The following is a 16,047-nucleotide window of genomic DNA, read 5'->3' as shown; positions in this document are numbered from 1 at the left end:
TGATAGAAGATTTAGCCACAAATTTTGCTAATTTTAGTCTCTTCAATTCCAGTCAGGCAGAGGCAAGTTAATTAATTGTGGATTGAAATAAGATTTTTCTGAGCCTTTGATTTTTTTCTATGCAAAATATGATTATAATTAAAACCACCAGTTACTCTGATGTGATCAGACCTCCACACAGAGACTGCACTTGTGGGAAGGAAATGTGGGCTCAGCTGAAATATCCACGGGACAGGGGAAAGAAAGAGCATGAAATGTGGAATGGAACACAGGCTCTTTACACTTTCATGTGGAAATTCATTTCCATAAGTGTGGAAGCTGAGAAAGGAACCTCCAAGGCCCACCCAGCACATGAGGAAGTTGCTGGAAATAGAGGTCTGGGGATAGAGTGGAATTGTCCAACACAACTTGGCATAAATATCTGTCCTGGGAATTGAAATTCATACTGGAAAAGCTGCCAGGGAAGATGTTTCCAAGTGGATGTGATGGGTCACCTGTACCTGGTGAGAAACAGCTCAGAACCTCTCTAAAGGAAATAAATCCTGACCCAAAAATCTGCTTTGGACAATCACACAAACTGTCTGCTCTACAAACTCTCAGTGCTAACAGAGACAGGAATATTGCTAATGGATCCTTGGGACCAAAGGAAGAACCCTGCAAAACTGAAGCAGCTGTGACAGTGTCCAGGGGCATAAAGCAGAAAGGTCAGGATGCCAAATCCCATGGAGTGAGACCCTCCAGCAGCAACTTGCATCACCAGGACTACTGAAATCTCAAACTGATGGGTGTGCTCTGCAGGGAAAAGCTAATTCCTGCAAGAACAAGAGAGGGAAGGACACAAGAATGTTTTTTATCTCATTTCATGTAGACTCAGAACATTTGAAACACTCTGTGGAGGAAAATGTTCTTTATGAATTCCTTCTTCATGATTAACACTCTCCACCTCCTCAGTGCCAGCAAAGCCTTTTCAAAAATGATGACAATTGAAACATGTGTGGACCTGAGGCAAAATTTTCAGGTCTCTAGCTAACAGTGTTTCCCTTGGTCATTCCAAGGCCTCCTCCTGCATCAGTGAGGCTCAGGATTTTCTCACTGAGCCTCACAATTGCTGTCTTTTTTTTATCTTTACCTCTTCCTCCCAGCCAGCCCTAAGGTTTAATTATGGTCAGTGCTGTAAATAAGCCTCTGCCCCCATTCCCAAGGCAGCCTCCCCCCTGCTCTGCCCTTGGGACAAATGGATACATGAGGGATCCATCCCCTGCCTGGATCCCAACCCCACTGGGGGCTGCAACCCACACAGAGAAAGGAAAAACCAGGATAAAAAGGAAAGGGCATTTCCCAAATGTCATGGGGCCAAATTCATAAGCCCATGAAACACATTTAGAATGTTCACAGTGCAGTGAAATAATCAGCACAGACACAATCACTGCCTGGCACTGCAGTTCCAGGTACACACCAGCACAGCTGAAGCTGGCAATTCCAATTCAGAGAAATAAGCAGCTCCTCTGCCCTGCTTCCCTGCTCCTTCCCTTCTCCCACTCTCCAGCTCCCAGAAATGCACTTGGGCAGTGACATAAAAAGAACCTGCTGCAAACTCATCCATCAAAACAAAATTAAGCCAGGCTAATTGTTCACTGCAGCTCAGCACGTGCCTACCCAGGGTCCTGACTGGAGGATGGGGTGCTGCACCTGTGGGGTAAACAGCAGGGTTGAGAAGGTGGGGTTTGTGAACTTAAACTCCAAGGGAAATGAAGGCTAAAAGAATGTTTATGCATACAGATGAGCCACTTCTCCCCCCTTCATCCAGCCTTTCACTGCCAGCAGCTCAGCTGGCTCATTGTAAGCCAGCCCAGACACTTAACTGGCAGGAAAAATGCTGTTTTTCTGAATTCTGGTTTAGGTTTCTGAATAACTTGACGCACTGCTGGTCACACACCACTGTCTGCCCAAGGGACCTGCTGAGCCTGTGCATCCTCCCTTCCAAAGCAGCTCGTGGCTCCATCACTGCCACATTCTGCAGAAGCTCATCAAAAACTGCAGCAACAGAAAATGTTTTCAAAGGGCAGCTCCAAAACAGAACCAGGAGAGCATCAGTGAACTGATGGTTACTGTCCTTAGCAAGTGACATCTTCAAAGAGGGAGAAGAAGGGATGGCAATTCAAAAATCTAGAAAGTAAACAGAATTTATTACTTAATTTTGTAAAGGCTTTGAATGCCTGTGATCACCAAAGCTGCATTTCTGGGCCTGAGCAGGAGCCACTATTTAAGCCCCTGTTCAGTTTCTCCAGTACCCAAAGAACTGCAGCAGGGAAAAACTCCCTGGATCGTCCTCTACAAGTGAATTTTACTCAAATGAAATGGCAGCTCCCACTGGGGAATTACAGTGTCAAATCAACACAATTTAAGTACCAATTAGCACAAAATCCAAACCAACCTGCCCCTTCAGAGACTCCCAGGGCTTTCAGGGTATCAGGGATCACTGGGGCTGAAAATCCTGCTTTAGGGGCAGACAGATGGAAATTCTCCTTCTCTGCCTCATACATTATGCAGCCTCTCCTGGGTCTAAATCTGCCCAAAGGAGTAATTTTTGCCAAAAGCTGAGGGAAATAGGCAGCAAGGCAGGGCTGACACTGAGACCCTCTGAACAACCCTGGATCCAAGGAACCTTCCAGGTCCAGCAGGACCAGAGGTGGGATCAGATCCCAGCGCTCAGGGCTGGAATTTATTGAGTCCTAAAGATCTCCAAGGGACAGAGTGATCAACCTGCCTGGGCAGCCTGTTCTGTGTGTTCAAAGAGTGCAGAGGTTCCCTCACAGCAGGTCAGAGTGACTTTTCATTGCTTTCATTGCTACTGCTGAGCCTGCTCTCAGCAACAGGCTCAGGTGTCCTTGGCCACCAGTGATGCCTTGGCTGGTGACACACAGAGCCCCCACACACAGGAGCTGCAGGAAATGCAGAGCCCTTCTGGTGACACACAGAGGCTTCTAAATTAAACAAGTTTCACCTATGTTTACAATCAACTGGGCTTTTTTCATGCCCATTTTCTGTTGTTACAGAAACGTTACCTGCCCAGCACACAAGAAAAATGTTTTTTTGTAGATTGGATTTGGAATGAGACAACACAGATACTCTGCATCTCAGTCTTCCTCAGATGGCAAAGCAGATCATTTTCCACCCAATACCTATGAAAGTCTTTGCAACAAATTGTGTCAGAATGTTTTAATGATCTGATCTATTGCTCTCTGCACATGTAAAATAGTTTTGAGTGCCAGGGTGCAGACTCTGGGGTGATTTTGTTTTTAAACAGAGGCCATGGGGAACATCCCACAGCAGAAGACCCAGAGACAACTTGCTCTGCCACTGACTCAGTGTTTGCCTCAAGATCCAGGGTTTGGATAAGCCACTGACCAGGCTGCCAGTCCTTTATCCCAGTCCTTTATGATGCACCTGATGTTCCAGAGTTCTGCTTTAAACCATAACATCAAGCTGGAATGCATGAGAAATGATGAGATTGAAGACAACTCTGCCCCTGCAGATTGCAAAGCAGCAAGTCTGACAGCTCAAAACCAGGAAGAATAAAAATGATGCAGTATTTGACCATTTAAAACAGCTCAGTTTTTTTTTTTTTTGTTTTTTTTTTAAGCACCAGCAGGATTTTGAATACAAATAATTTGTACCCTGCAGCCAGCTGGCAGACACAATTACCACTAAATAGAAAGGAAAGGGAAAGAAGTAGGTGAAATAGGAAGGGAATAAGTACAAAAGCACAGAACAACTGGAGCTCACTGACTTTTTGCATTTGGATCAAGCATTTCAATTTCTGACTTAGCTATTCCTTTTCTTAGACACTCTCCCAATCTCAGAACTGTCTCTCTGTCTAATGTTTTCATCTTAGCAAGGGAAAACAATGTTTCCTACTGTTTTTTTTTCTGGAGTGATTTACAGTGCTCCCACTGCTCTGGACTACCCTTGCAGGAAGGAAACCAATTTGTTGCTGGATTGAAGGGCTCAGCTGACCTTGACTTCATTTGGGCTTTGTCACACAACAAAGCACCTGAGATCAGCTCCTGCTACACTGAGGCAGCTGATTTTGGTAAGAGTGGCCACTCATTCAACAGAAGGGAGATAAAGGATGAGGAGAAATCATGAGGGGCCTGATGAGAATGTGGCAACTCTCAATGACAGGAAATCTGCCGAGACCAGTGGGAAAGGGACTAAAGTTCATGGAAGCAGGAGGTACCAACCCACCTGGAGCTGCTCTTAAGAGCAGAGATGATGTTTGCTGCATGCTGCACTACTGTTAAATCCCGCCCCCAAAATTCCTGTTCTGAATGGGAACATGGCTGTAGTTATATTTGACTAGAGCTGACTGCAATGCTGCAGGGTTTGTTCCTTTTTGTTCTGTTGAGGGATGGTGGGACAGAGACAAGACCCACCTGAAACAGTGGGGCTTGCTCAGCTATGAGCTATGAGCAGGGCTTGAAAGGTCTGGCAGGGAATGATGATGATGGTGATGATCCTGACAAGAGACAGGGCACTGTGGACAGGCTCTGGAATGTTCCTTCTGAAGGTAAAACAAGTGGGATCCCATCTCATGTGCCTGAAGACAAGTGCATCCATCGTAGGAAACAAACCAGGAGGAATCAGAGTGTGCAGAGCTGTGATCCCACAGGGATTACAGAAATGTGGTGTCTCCTAAAAAATTCTGGCAGACCAGTTCCAGCACTCACATTTATCAAAATAATCAATTAGATCTGTTAGATTACTACTGAAGGTTACTTTCATCAAGAGGAGTCACAGAAACACCTCAGAAGTTCCTTGAAAGGTTTCTTTTTTTCAAGGACAAATGTGTTAATTAACAGAGTGTCTTTCATGCCATTAAGAAAATCAGGGGAAAAGCACAAATGCTTTCTAGTGTGAGGGCAGTGTTTCATCAGGCAAGGCTACCAGAGTAAAAAAAAAACTAGCACAGGTTTTCATGGAATCACAGAATCATTAAGGTTGGAAAAGACTTCTGAGATTGAGGGATTTTTTTATCAACCATGTCCCCAAGTGCCATATCCACTTGTTTTCTGAATGCTTCCAGGTGACCCCACCACTGCAATGCCTTTCTGTGAAGAGATTTTCCCTGATATCCAGCCTGAACATCCCCTGGCAGAACTTGAGGCTGTTTCCCTGTGTCCTATCACCAGCTATTCTGACTTTGAGGGAAAGTCTTTAGGAAGGAAAACTTCCATCAGGGATGTGTGGGACAGGTGTCCAGCAGAGCCTTCACACGTAGCAGAAAGCAGGAAAAGATGAGATTTTAGGCTGATTTACACCAGTGCAGCTCTCAATGACACCAGCTCAGGCTACACAGAGCCAGACAGTGAAGTGCATTCAAAACCAAACCACAGCAACTATTTTTAAATCAGATTGATTTAACATTTCTCACACATTTCTTCCTAAAGCTTCCTTAATTACTTGGCAAGTGCTGACTTCATCCAGCCCCAGCCGTGCAATACCCACAGATGAACTGGAGTTGGAAGGGAACAGCACAGTCCATAACCTGGACATCAACACCTTCCCCCTGGAACTCAGCAGAAGGAGATTATTCAGGGTGAGGACTGGCAGCTTGCTAATTGTTTGTTCTCACCCTGTGGGATGTGTTTGCTGACCTGGGTGCCCTGCTCATGTTCTGTGTGAACTCTCTTTGCCTCTCTCCAAGCACTCCCCTTGTATCCTCACACAGTAAACGAGTTATTCTCCCCCAGCATGATTCTGGAGTGACTTTCGATGCAATATAAAACCTTTCTGCACAGGTTACTGCACGTTTTACTGTGCACAGTACATGTTTTCTATTGAAATGATCAAACAGGGCACAGCTGGCCCAAAGAGGCTGCACAGTCTCTGTCCTTGGGAGGCTTTGAGGACTGGACTGGATAAAATCTCATGCCACAGCTGACCTTGCTTGGAACAGAATGATCTGTCTGTCAGTGACCAAGAAAGCAGGTTTAAAAGTGATTTAGCTGACTTGTCTTCTATTCAAAAAACTTGAAAAGAGAACAAACAAAGCCCAACTCAAAACTTTCCACCTCAAATACTTCTCTGCACTGCTGTGCTGGTTTCAAGGCCAGGTTGGAGGGGGTTGGAGCACCCTGGGCTGCTGAAGGTGTCCTTGCCCTTGGCCCTGGATGAGCTTTAAGGTCCCTCCCAACCCAAACCATTCTGTGATGGCAGAAATACTCCTGACCCATCCAGGAACCACAGGTCAGAGCCAAGGGAGCAGAACATCCAAGGAAACAGCACCGAGCTCTCTGCTGAGGATTTGTGTGACTGTCCATGCAGGGCACAGCTCAGGAGGTCTGTGCAGACACAGGAGACAGAAGGATTGGGAAGGTGCTGGCAGAGGCTGCATGAGACCAGTGCAGGGCACAGACCTGTAAATCATCTGCCAGCTCTGAGAGAAATCTAAACAGAGCTAAGGAAAGAAAAAAGAGATCCAAACTAACATTTTCTGCCCAGAATTTTCCAGGCAAAATCATTTCATACAGGAAGCTTCAAGTCAGCAATAACACAGACAAGTTCTCTACTACCTCAAATAACATGACAGAGGGTGGACTTTATCCTGTGGATCAGATGTGCTCTGTATTCAGCATTACATACAATGCAAATTTCCCCTAATGACAACTCTCCATTTCTCCTATTTGCTTTTGTGGAAGGGATGAATTCTAATGACTCAGTAACAGCTCATTGAACATTCCCTTCATGGATTCCATCTTTATTGTAGTGAGCTTACAAGTGATACTGTTTGGATGTGTAATTTATTTGAATTAATGTACAATTCTGCAGTGTAAACCTGGGGTCAGTTTGCAGTGCCTGAAGAAATCATCATCCAAATTAACACTGATTGGAAGTTAGGAGGCACAGCAGTGTCTTATTCAGCACCACAGAGCAGTCACTGCCTCATCCCTGCCAGACTCCAACTCCTGAATTATCCTCTGCCTGTGGTACAAAGCTCAAGTTTTCCAGGGGGGTCAGGATTACTCAGGCTTTTGAAGGAGAGTGTTTACCATATTAAAGGGCAGCTGTTCTTGGTGAACTTGAGGGTTCCAGGAACTGATAATGGACTCTTCTGCTTTCTATCTTGAGATCAATTAGCTCAATACAGCCCCCATTTCTCACAACAAGAGCCTCTTCAACAGGAGGCTGAGGCACACTTCACTTTATTCCTGATCTCCCACCCAAATGAAGTGGCAGCACCATCAAGCCTCTCTCTAACTCTTGTCAGAGCCCAAGCACAGGAATCACAGACCTGCTTCATACCATTTCTCCAGCTTGAAAACATCTGCACTCCTACTTCCTGCTCCCCAGGACAATGCTCTACCTACTCCTCAAATGACTGGAATAAAACTATTTTCAAACATCTCCTTGTGGTGGGTTGGAGAAGAAGGAAGTGCAGGTGAGTAATGATGCAGACAAAACTCTTTAGGAAGGGGGTGACAAGCACTGCTTCTAGGACCATTCATGCATCAGGCTCAGGTTCTTTAACACGAAAGAGCAGGTAAATCATTCCTGGGCAAGCAGCAATGGACAACACCAGCAGGTTTCACCTTACACATCCTGCTTCTCTGGTTTCCATAGCTCTGCTCTTCTCCATGGAATACCAGGGACACAGGAGAGCTCCACTCCAGTCTACTCTATGGATTAAGAAACTGGAGCTGTTGGTTTAAACACCCTGGGGGCTGAGCAGGAGATGCAGGGTGCACTCTCTGAAGTTTCTCAGTAGAAGGTGGACAGCAGCAGGTATTTCCAGGGAATGTGGCACTGCCAAGGGCACTCAGACCCTGCTTAACAGGGCAGGTTCCTCCTCAGTCCTCTCACAGATGGAGCAAAGCCTGAGGAGGACACTCAGCTCTCCAGGTCAGCAAATTTAACAAAAACCATGAGAGTTTCACAATATAGTGTCCTACAATGGAGGTTTCCACTGATTTTGGAACTACATCACACTCAAGGTAATGGGAAATGGGAATGGAACTGGATTTCCAGCAAAATAAATATGATTCCAGCACCCAGGCAGAAAGGTGTGCAGTCTGTCCTGAGATTTCTCGCCTTTCCTTGGTCCTGATGTTTGACCCTGCTGCAAAGCTGCTGAAATGCAGAGTTGGGCCCATGGGTTATCCCAATATCAGAATCCTCTCCAAAGGATCCCAGAGCTCTGGCAGGAGGAGGCAGGGACTGCACAGAGCAGTGACTGCCCATGCCAAGGCTTCTACCAGGACATTTATCTCAGAGAGACACCTTTCACACATGCACAGTGTTCCACTTTCACATCTCACAGAACTCAACTAGGAATTGTTCTCATGCAGCCAGAAAACTGAGAATTATTTTCCTATTTAAAGACTCAGACCTCACTGTTTTGCACCTGATGAGATTATGCATGTTTATGCAAATCAAAATGCCACTCTCACAGCTCCTTTTCCTCACTAAGTACCTGCAGCAGAGCATAAACCTCCTCAATTTCCTATACATCATTTTAACACTACCTACTTATCTCATTTGGTGCAAAGCACCAAACATCAGTCCCAAATTAAGAGTTATTTTAGCTTTTTCTTTCAATCACATGTTTAAATGTTTCTCGATGATTTAAATGCTGATCTCTGGGGAAAAACAGAAATTGATCTTCTTCATCAATGTTTTTTTCAAGTAATCTGATTGTCTCCTATTCTGAGTAAATTTCAGGTGAATTCTGTTACATATTTTAGACATCTAAAGTCTGTGAATATTCAAAAGGATAATGCAGGGAAAGCAGGGAGACCATAATATGAACCACACACTTACTCATCTTCTTCTCAAATGAAGCTGGATAAAGAGAAGATGTAAAGCCTACAAGGTTTCTAGTGCTTTGGAATGCACTAGAGATTGTTCTCATGCATTGCTTCTTCTCCACTGGAGTCACTGCACAATAAATTTGTGAGATAAGTTAAGAACTGAATTTATTCAAGATCAGATAGTTCTGATTTCTCTTTGTGACAGTCACTCATGGATTTCTGAGCCACGCTGTCAGTGAGAGCTGTAACATCTCACCCTTCCCAGAAACAGCTGCTGGCATGACAAACTCACTCTGGCTGCAAAACTCAGCAGATACTTTCTGTGTTCCTTCCTCCAGTGCAGAGTATTTAATTTATAAAAGAATTAGCACAGATTTGTAACAGCAGCAGGAAGCAACCAGCCTGAGCAACCTTTACAGAAGGTTCATATCCAACCACAGCACCAAGCCCTGAGGCACAAGGAAACCTCTTTACCCTTCAGGGGAAGCTGGAGGCAGAATATGAATTTTTCCATTGCTTAGAAAAGCCTGTAAGTGATTTGGGATTCAAGAATTTCTTGTTTGATCTCTGGCTCTGTGATAAAATGAGCTCTGGAGTGTGTCAGACATGAAGAACTTGAAGCTGTGAGTCAAATGGCTCCAAATCTGGGATCCTAAGGCAAGTTTGTCACCCACCTGGCACATCAGATATCCAGATAATCCCTATGAAAACACGGATCTTTGAGCACTCAGTTGATCTCAGATCAATTTATCTCAATTGTTTGCATTTCCCCAAAAGTTCTCCCACAGTTTTAATGGGAGAGAGTATAAACAGAGCCCCAGGAGCAGGCAGGCAGGACCTGCCTCAGGGTAGTTGCCATCGTGTTGGCAGGGGACTGCAGGATTTTATTTTAGTGGAATGAATGCACACAGAACCTTTTCATCTTCCCTAATGCACTTTCCACACACCCTCCCACCTCCCATCTCCAGCTTCTCCTTTCTATGATCATAATTTCTCAGCCAATAATTTCTTTTGTCCTTTTCTCCTATGCTCCACTGCCCCTTCTCTTTCTGTGCAGTCCCTGTCCCGTGTTCTAATTTATTCCACATTTCCCCACTGGTTTCTGTGTCTCACTGCACCAATACTGTCACCCTTGTACACTGAACTAAAAGCCAACATAGAAGCAACCAACATTTCTGCAGCCTGTGCTTACTTTTACATCTGATTTTCCACACAATTCAGCAATGTTGGACCAGGAGTGCTCTCCTGGCACCTGTAAAATGTTTAAAGTAGTCATAATTCAAATGCACATTAGTTAGAAGATTAAAGACTGTAACCATCTGCTTTTCATGTTGACCTTGTGCTGGCTGTTGCACAAACAGCTCTCACAGTGGGAATGTTGAATTTAGTACTTAAGAGGGACAGATCAGTGCAAAAAGCAGCAGAACCAAGGAGTACCTCAGAGCAGAGCAGAATTCAGATATCACTATATATATTCATAGAAATATGAATATGCATATTCAGAATCTCTGATAAAAGAGTTTAATGAAAAAGGGATTTTATTTGGTGAGGGTGGATTGCCAAGGGTAAGTCACAACACAGTCTGTTTATTTGGAATTGCATGATTAATCATGAAGGACTGTTTACTGATATTCCACAGAATCAATCATGGAATGTTTTGCTTGGAAGAGACTTCAAATCTCATCTCATTCCAGCCCCTGCCATGGCAGGGACACCTTCCACTGTCCCAGGCTGCTCCAAGCCCCATCCAGCCTGGCTTTGGACACTGCCAGGGATCCAGGGGCAGCCACAGCTTCTCTGGGCACCCTGTACCAGGGCCTGCCCACCCTCCCAGGGAACAATTCCTTCCCAATATCCCATCTAAACCTCTCCTCCTTCCCTTTAAAGCCATCCCCTGTTTTTCTATCTCTACATACCCTTGGAAACCTCATAATGATGAAAAGAAAAGTAGTTCAAGCAATCCCAAAGCAAAGATAAAGACTGAGTGACTAAGAACATCCTCATCCCTGTGTCCACCCTGTGTTCATGGCATTCCTCAGCTGAGATTACACACTAACAGAATAAAAACAATCTGAAAATACCTTAGGAGAAAGCAGCTGAAGAGGAAAATACTCCAGGGGTGTCCTCTGAGAAGCACAAGAAAGAATAAGCACATTCTCTCCAAGGAAATTGCCAAGTTACTCTGGCATTACATAAGCTAATTCCAAAAACACCTTTTTGAACTGTATTAGTCTGTGTTGTCCTTTAAAAGAGAGGCATTCATTTATAATCCAGAGAGAATTTCAACCCCCAAATCTGAAAAAACCCTGAAAATTGGGTTTTTTAGAACAGCCAAAGTTCTAATAGCTTCTGTGTCTAAACACCCAAAACTATTCCATCTTGGAAACAGAGTAAAAATGAATTAACTCATTCTGATTCTTTTTACCAAGTGCTGAATCTTTTTACAAAGCAGAAAAATCAGACACAATCTTTGAGGAGACATGGCTCATAAATCTCTGCCTTGGCACAGAATTGCAGGAAGATGGATTAATTCCATGAACAGCACAAAGGAACAGAAGGATAATAAAAGAGGTAAAGAAGGCAAAGGAAACTGCAAAGACAAAAGGCCCTTGTTTAAATTCCTCAGATCCATGAGTAAGTAGTGCATGACAGCTATCAATAAGTGTGAGAAACTCACTCTAAAGACGAGTCATGTGTGGACTTCTGCCTTCTCCAGGTGATAATGGCCAAATCATTTTGTATTTTTCATATATTTCAATGGGCTCCCACATCAGACAGGCAGGTGCTCAGCAGGAGCTATTTCATCACCAATTAACTGCTGGGCTCAGACTCAACACGAGCCTGTCAGTTCTTTTAACACAGATTTCTCAGCCCAGTGCCTGGCAGGAGCCTCCTGTCCTGTCCCTCCATCCCTTGTCCCAGTTCTTTCTCCAGGTCTCCTGAAGCCCCTTTAGGCACTGGAGGCTGCTCTGAAGTTTCCCCAGAAACTTGATCACACTCCAGCCACTGCTCCCTGTCACTGACAACACCAGGAGCCACACGGGGCTGGACACCTACAGCATGGGAAAAACACCTTGAAAATGTACACAACCAGCAGCTCTGCAGGGGCTGGAATGCCTCAACTGCTTAGTGACACTTAATTAAAATCTTTAAATCACTTTGCTAATTAGGAGGTGCACTCTGGCCCGGGTTGGTGGCTGTGGATAGCCAACCACTCTGAGTCCAACTGCAGCACAGATCTGGCTCATGATTCAGCACCAGAATCAGGCTCTCAATCAGAACAAAAACTCCTAAAAACATGGACTAAGTCAAGGAGAGGAGCCCAGGAACCAGAGCTCAGAACAGCACAGGGAGTGCTGGATTTATCTAATTACACTGCTGATGCTTTTTGCTGGCAAGCTCTTTAGCAAATACACAGCTATGATAAAAGAATTACTTCATGCTGCTACTGCAGAAGTTAATTAGGATTTGTTTGGTGGAACAAAAGACAAATCAGGGTTGGGGAAAAAATCAACATAATTTTCAGTGTTTCTGACAGCTGGAGTGAGTGGGTTTTAAGATAGATTAAATGTAATTATCCTTGTTATTTTTTCCTCTGTTGATGCTGAAAATGACACAAGATTATGAACTGTAGGACAACATGCAAAGCATCGTTTTGGAGCAAACTGTTCTCTTTTTTTTAAAATATGTAATAACCCATAGTTTTGTTTTACCATAAAGTAGCCAAAGTGTGGAAGCACCACCTGAAAAGCAGATCAAGACTGAAAGAAGTGATAGATACATCCTTGTGTTCCAGGATGGCCAGAGATTAATCCAAAATGGATTGAACAGTGCATGCCCTCACTGGTTTGGAAGTAGGAATGCACCAGCAAGTCTCTTGGTTTAGTTGGGACCCGGATTAGAATCCCACAATGGTTTGGGTTGGAAGGGACCTTAAAGCTCGTCCCACCCCTGCCATGGCAGGGACACCTTCCCCTATCCCAGGCTGCTCCAAGCCCCATCCAGCCTGGCCTTGGACACTGCCAGGGATCCAGGGGCAGCCACAGCTTCTCTGGGCACCCTGTGCCAGGGCCTGCCCACCCTCCCAGGGAACAATTCCTTCCCAATATCCCATCTATCCCTGCCCTCTGGCAGTGGAAGCCATTCCCTGTGTCCTGTTCCTCCATCCATTGTCCCAGTTCTTTCTCCAGCTCTCCTGGAGCCCCTTTAGGCACTGGAGGCTGCTCTGAAGTTTCCCCAGAGCCTTCTCCAGAAGGTCAGTTCTTGACCCTCTTTCAGTCTTCAAGTCCTGGAGTTTGATTTTGAGGACTGACATCTCATAATTACTTCAAATTCCAGTTTGGACTCCAGCACTTCTGAATATTTGGCTGGGAGAGAAGCACACAGAGCCCCCTTTTCTACTCCAAAGCAACAACTTCTGCAGCAAAGCACTCGTGGCTGCCTGAGTCACTGTACTCCTGCCCACAAAGAGATGCTCAGAGTCTCATCCTTTATATGTTCCAAGTATTTTTAGGTGCAACTGATAAAAATGTGCAAAGCAAAACAACATCTTTTTGTCACCAGCTTTTATACTTTTTAATACTGCATTAGGCTGAAGCATTGTTCCCTGCTTATCCTAGGAAACCACAAGCCAAACCATATGGGTAGGGTCCCAGGAGTCTCACAGAAAGGAGAAAAAAGGAAAATAAAGTGTGTTCTCCATATTCTCATCACGGCACAGCTATGAATGAAAAGGCCTTTTTCTTTGTCTTATTATCTTTTAACAAAAATCCCCTGAAGAGCTGAGCACCAACCCATTAACTAAGTTCTGCACTTGAATTCATAAACAGTTTCAGGTAGCTCAGTTCAAAGCATTTCTCCTTTGGCTGTGAAGTCTCAGTTATTTGAACAGAAGAGATAAATCAGATTTTAGTCTTCACTTCAAGGTTATGATTTAATTGAAGACTTTTTTTGAAGGGGGGACAAGGATATGGTGAAGAACTGGAACAGAGAGCTAGAAGTGACTTCAGATATAGGGTGAAAAAACATCAGTGCTTGTGAAAAGAGGGGCTTGATGGGAAACTGGTTCACAGGGATTAACAAGTTACCAAATGCCCACACCAGCTTTGAAAAGATATTTTATCCCTCAGGCAAATAATGCAGCAAAATACCTAAGGCTTCTCGTGGCTTTCCCTGTGTCCAAAAGGTGGTGGTGGTGGAGGAATGAGGAAGCATTGATTAATAATGGGTTAATTGGCTGCACTGATGAGGCCACAGCTCCAGTTGTGGGCCCCTCACAACAGAAAGGACATTGAGGGGCTGGAGTGGGTCCAGGGAAGGGAACCGGGGAAGGGTCTGGAGCACCCTGGAGAATTCCTGAGGGAGCTGGGAAAGGGGCTCAGCCTGGAGAAAAGGAGGCTCAGGGGGCCCTTCTGGCTCTGCACAACTCCCTGACAGGAGGGGACAGCCGGGGGGAGTTGGGCTCTGCTCCCAGGGAACAGGGACAGGACAAAAGGGAATGGCCTCAAACTGTGCCAGGGGAGGTCCAGGTTGGACATCAGGAGGAATTTCCTCATGGAAAGGGTTGTTAAACACTGGAAGGGGCTGTCCAGGGAGTGCTAGAGTCCCCGTTCCTGGAGATGTTCAGGGAAAGCCTGGATGTGGCACTCAGGGCTCTGGGCTGGTGACAAGGTGGGAATGGGTCCCAGGTGGGACTCGATGTCTCAGAGGTCTTTTCCAACCCCATGGATGCTGTGATTCTGTAATTCCAGGTGCAGCACACCCAGCAGCACTAAGATCCCAGGGACAGGGTTCACTCAAACATGTTTAAAATAAAGAACAGAAGGTAGAGTGGGTAATGACAGTGGGAAGGATGACAATAAAACAAGACGCTGCTGGAAGTTGAAGGAAAGGCTGGCTGAAAGCACTGCAGTCCAGTAAACACCCAAAGAAAAGTCTGGAACAAAACAGGATACAGATGCAGATTATCCATGAGGAAAGTCACACTGAACTCAGCAAGTCAAGAGAAGGCAGAATTCTGCCAAATAAAACTGAAGTCTATGAGGGGGAAGATCCCAGCACATCTGATCTCACTGATGTTCTCAGCTGTTTCCACTGATGCTTTGAGGAGACTGAAGAGCCTCATGCTGAGAAACTCTTATACAGCAGACAATAGAAGTAAGCACATCCATTGTATGCAGCAAAAGGAAGATCAGAAATTCTGAAAACATTCTTCATGAACAAAACCCAGTAGCTGAAACTGAGTCAGGGGGGCAGAGACTGACAAGAGCCATCACTACACTGCTTTAACTTCATTAACTGAGAAAATGCAGCTGTGCTGTTGTGCTTGGCCAGGAGCAGCCACAGTCACTGGACTGTCCCTCACTCAATCAGCTCCTGATGTGCTGCTTTGGAAAAGGGGATTAGGACATTTGCTGTTGTAAGACCAAGATCTGCAGGCTGTAGAGTCCTGCTGAGCGTTTCCGAACTCCTACCTCAAACATCTCCTGCTCTGTCCGTCGATGATCATCCAGGAGCTGCTCCATGTAGGTCAAATTTCGGAATTTTTCTAGGTAAGTACTGTACTGCTTCTGCAGCTGCTCCTCAATCTTCTCGTACTCATCCATGAAAGCAGGACTGGGGAGAGCAAGCACAGACAACTCAGTGAAATCTGCCCAGAGAAGCTGTGGCTGCCCCATCCCTGGAAGTGCTGAAGGCCAGGTTTTATGAGGCTTGCAGCAACGTGGGACAATAGAAGATGTCCCATGGCAGGGACTTGGAATGAGATGAGCTTTAAGGTCTCTTCTAACCCAAGCCATCCTGTGATTCTAGGAGTCTCTAAATATTGCTCTTTATATACAGAATTCTGAAATGCAATTTTGGTTTTGCAGCTGGGCTTCCATGTCCACAAAACCAAAAATCCTCTTGTTTTTAAGGTTTTTAAGGTTTCACACTGCTTCAGAGAATAAAAGCTCAAGACAAAGCCCCTCACTAAACAATCCTGGGAATTACATAAAGCAAAGAGAAGGTTTTTGTGTACAGCTTCCTTTTCCTTTCACACAGGTACAAAGGCAGCATTTTGGCCCCCTTAGAAGGCAATTCTAGATTAATTATCCTGCTGTTCCATAACTGCACAAAGTTAGTGTGTAGAATGGCTGGTAAATCACCTACTTTGCTGGGGACTTAATTGCTCAAAAAGTGTCCTGGGTCATTACAGGTTTAATTAGACAGTATGATGAAGTGATGATGTCATTACACC

At 45.0% G+C, this 16,047-nt stretch overlaps 1 protein-coding gene across 2 annotated transcripts in view; it reads right to left on the bottom strand.

Moving 5' to 3' along the window:
* IFT38 (intraflagellar transport 38) overlaps positions 1-16,047 on the bottom strand; it is a 55,291-nt gene that overhangs the window by 20,090 nt on the left and 19,154 nt on the right. For both annotated transcript variants that reach the window (XM_086854257.1, XM_086854258.1), the window contains exon 8: positions 15,284-15,425. In XM_086854257.1, the coding sequence (XP_086710383.1) occupies positions 15,284-15,425 (142 nt within the window). The remainder of the gene's footprint in view (positions 1-15,283; positions 15,426-16,047) is intronic.

Source organism: Cyanistes caeruleus, chromosome 17 (assembly GCF_971803275.1).
Source record: "Cyanistes caeruleus chromosome 17, bCyaCae1.hap1.1, whole genome shotgun sequence".
NCBI lineage: Eukaryota > Metazoa > Chordata > Aves > Passeriformes > Paridae > Cyanistes > Cyanistes caeruleus.
The sequence above is the reverse complement of the archived record's forward strand: the minus strand, read 5'-3'. Positions and strand labels throughout refer to the sequence as shown.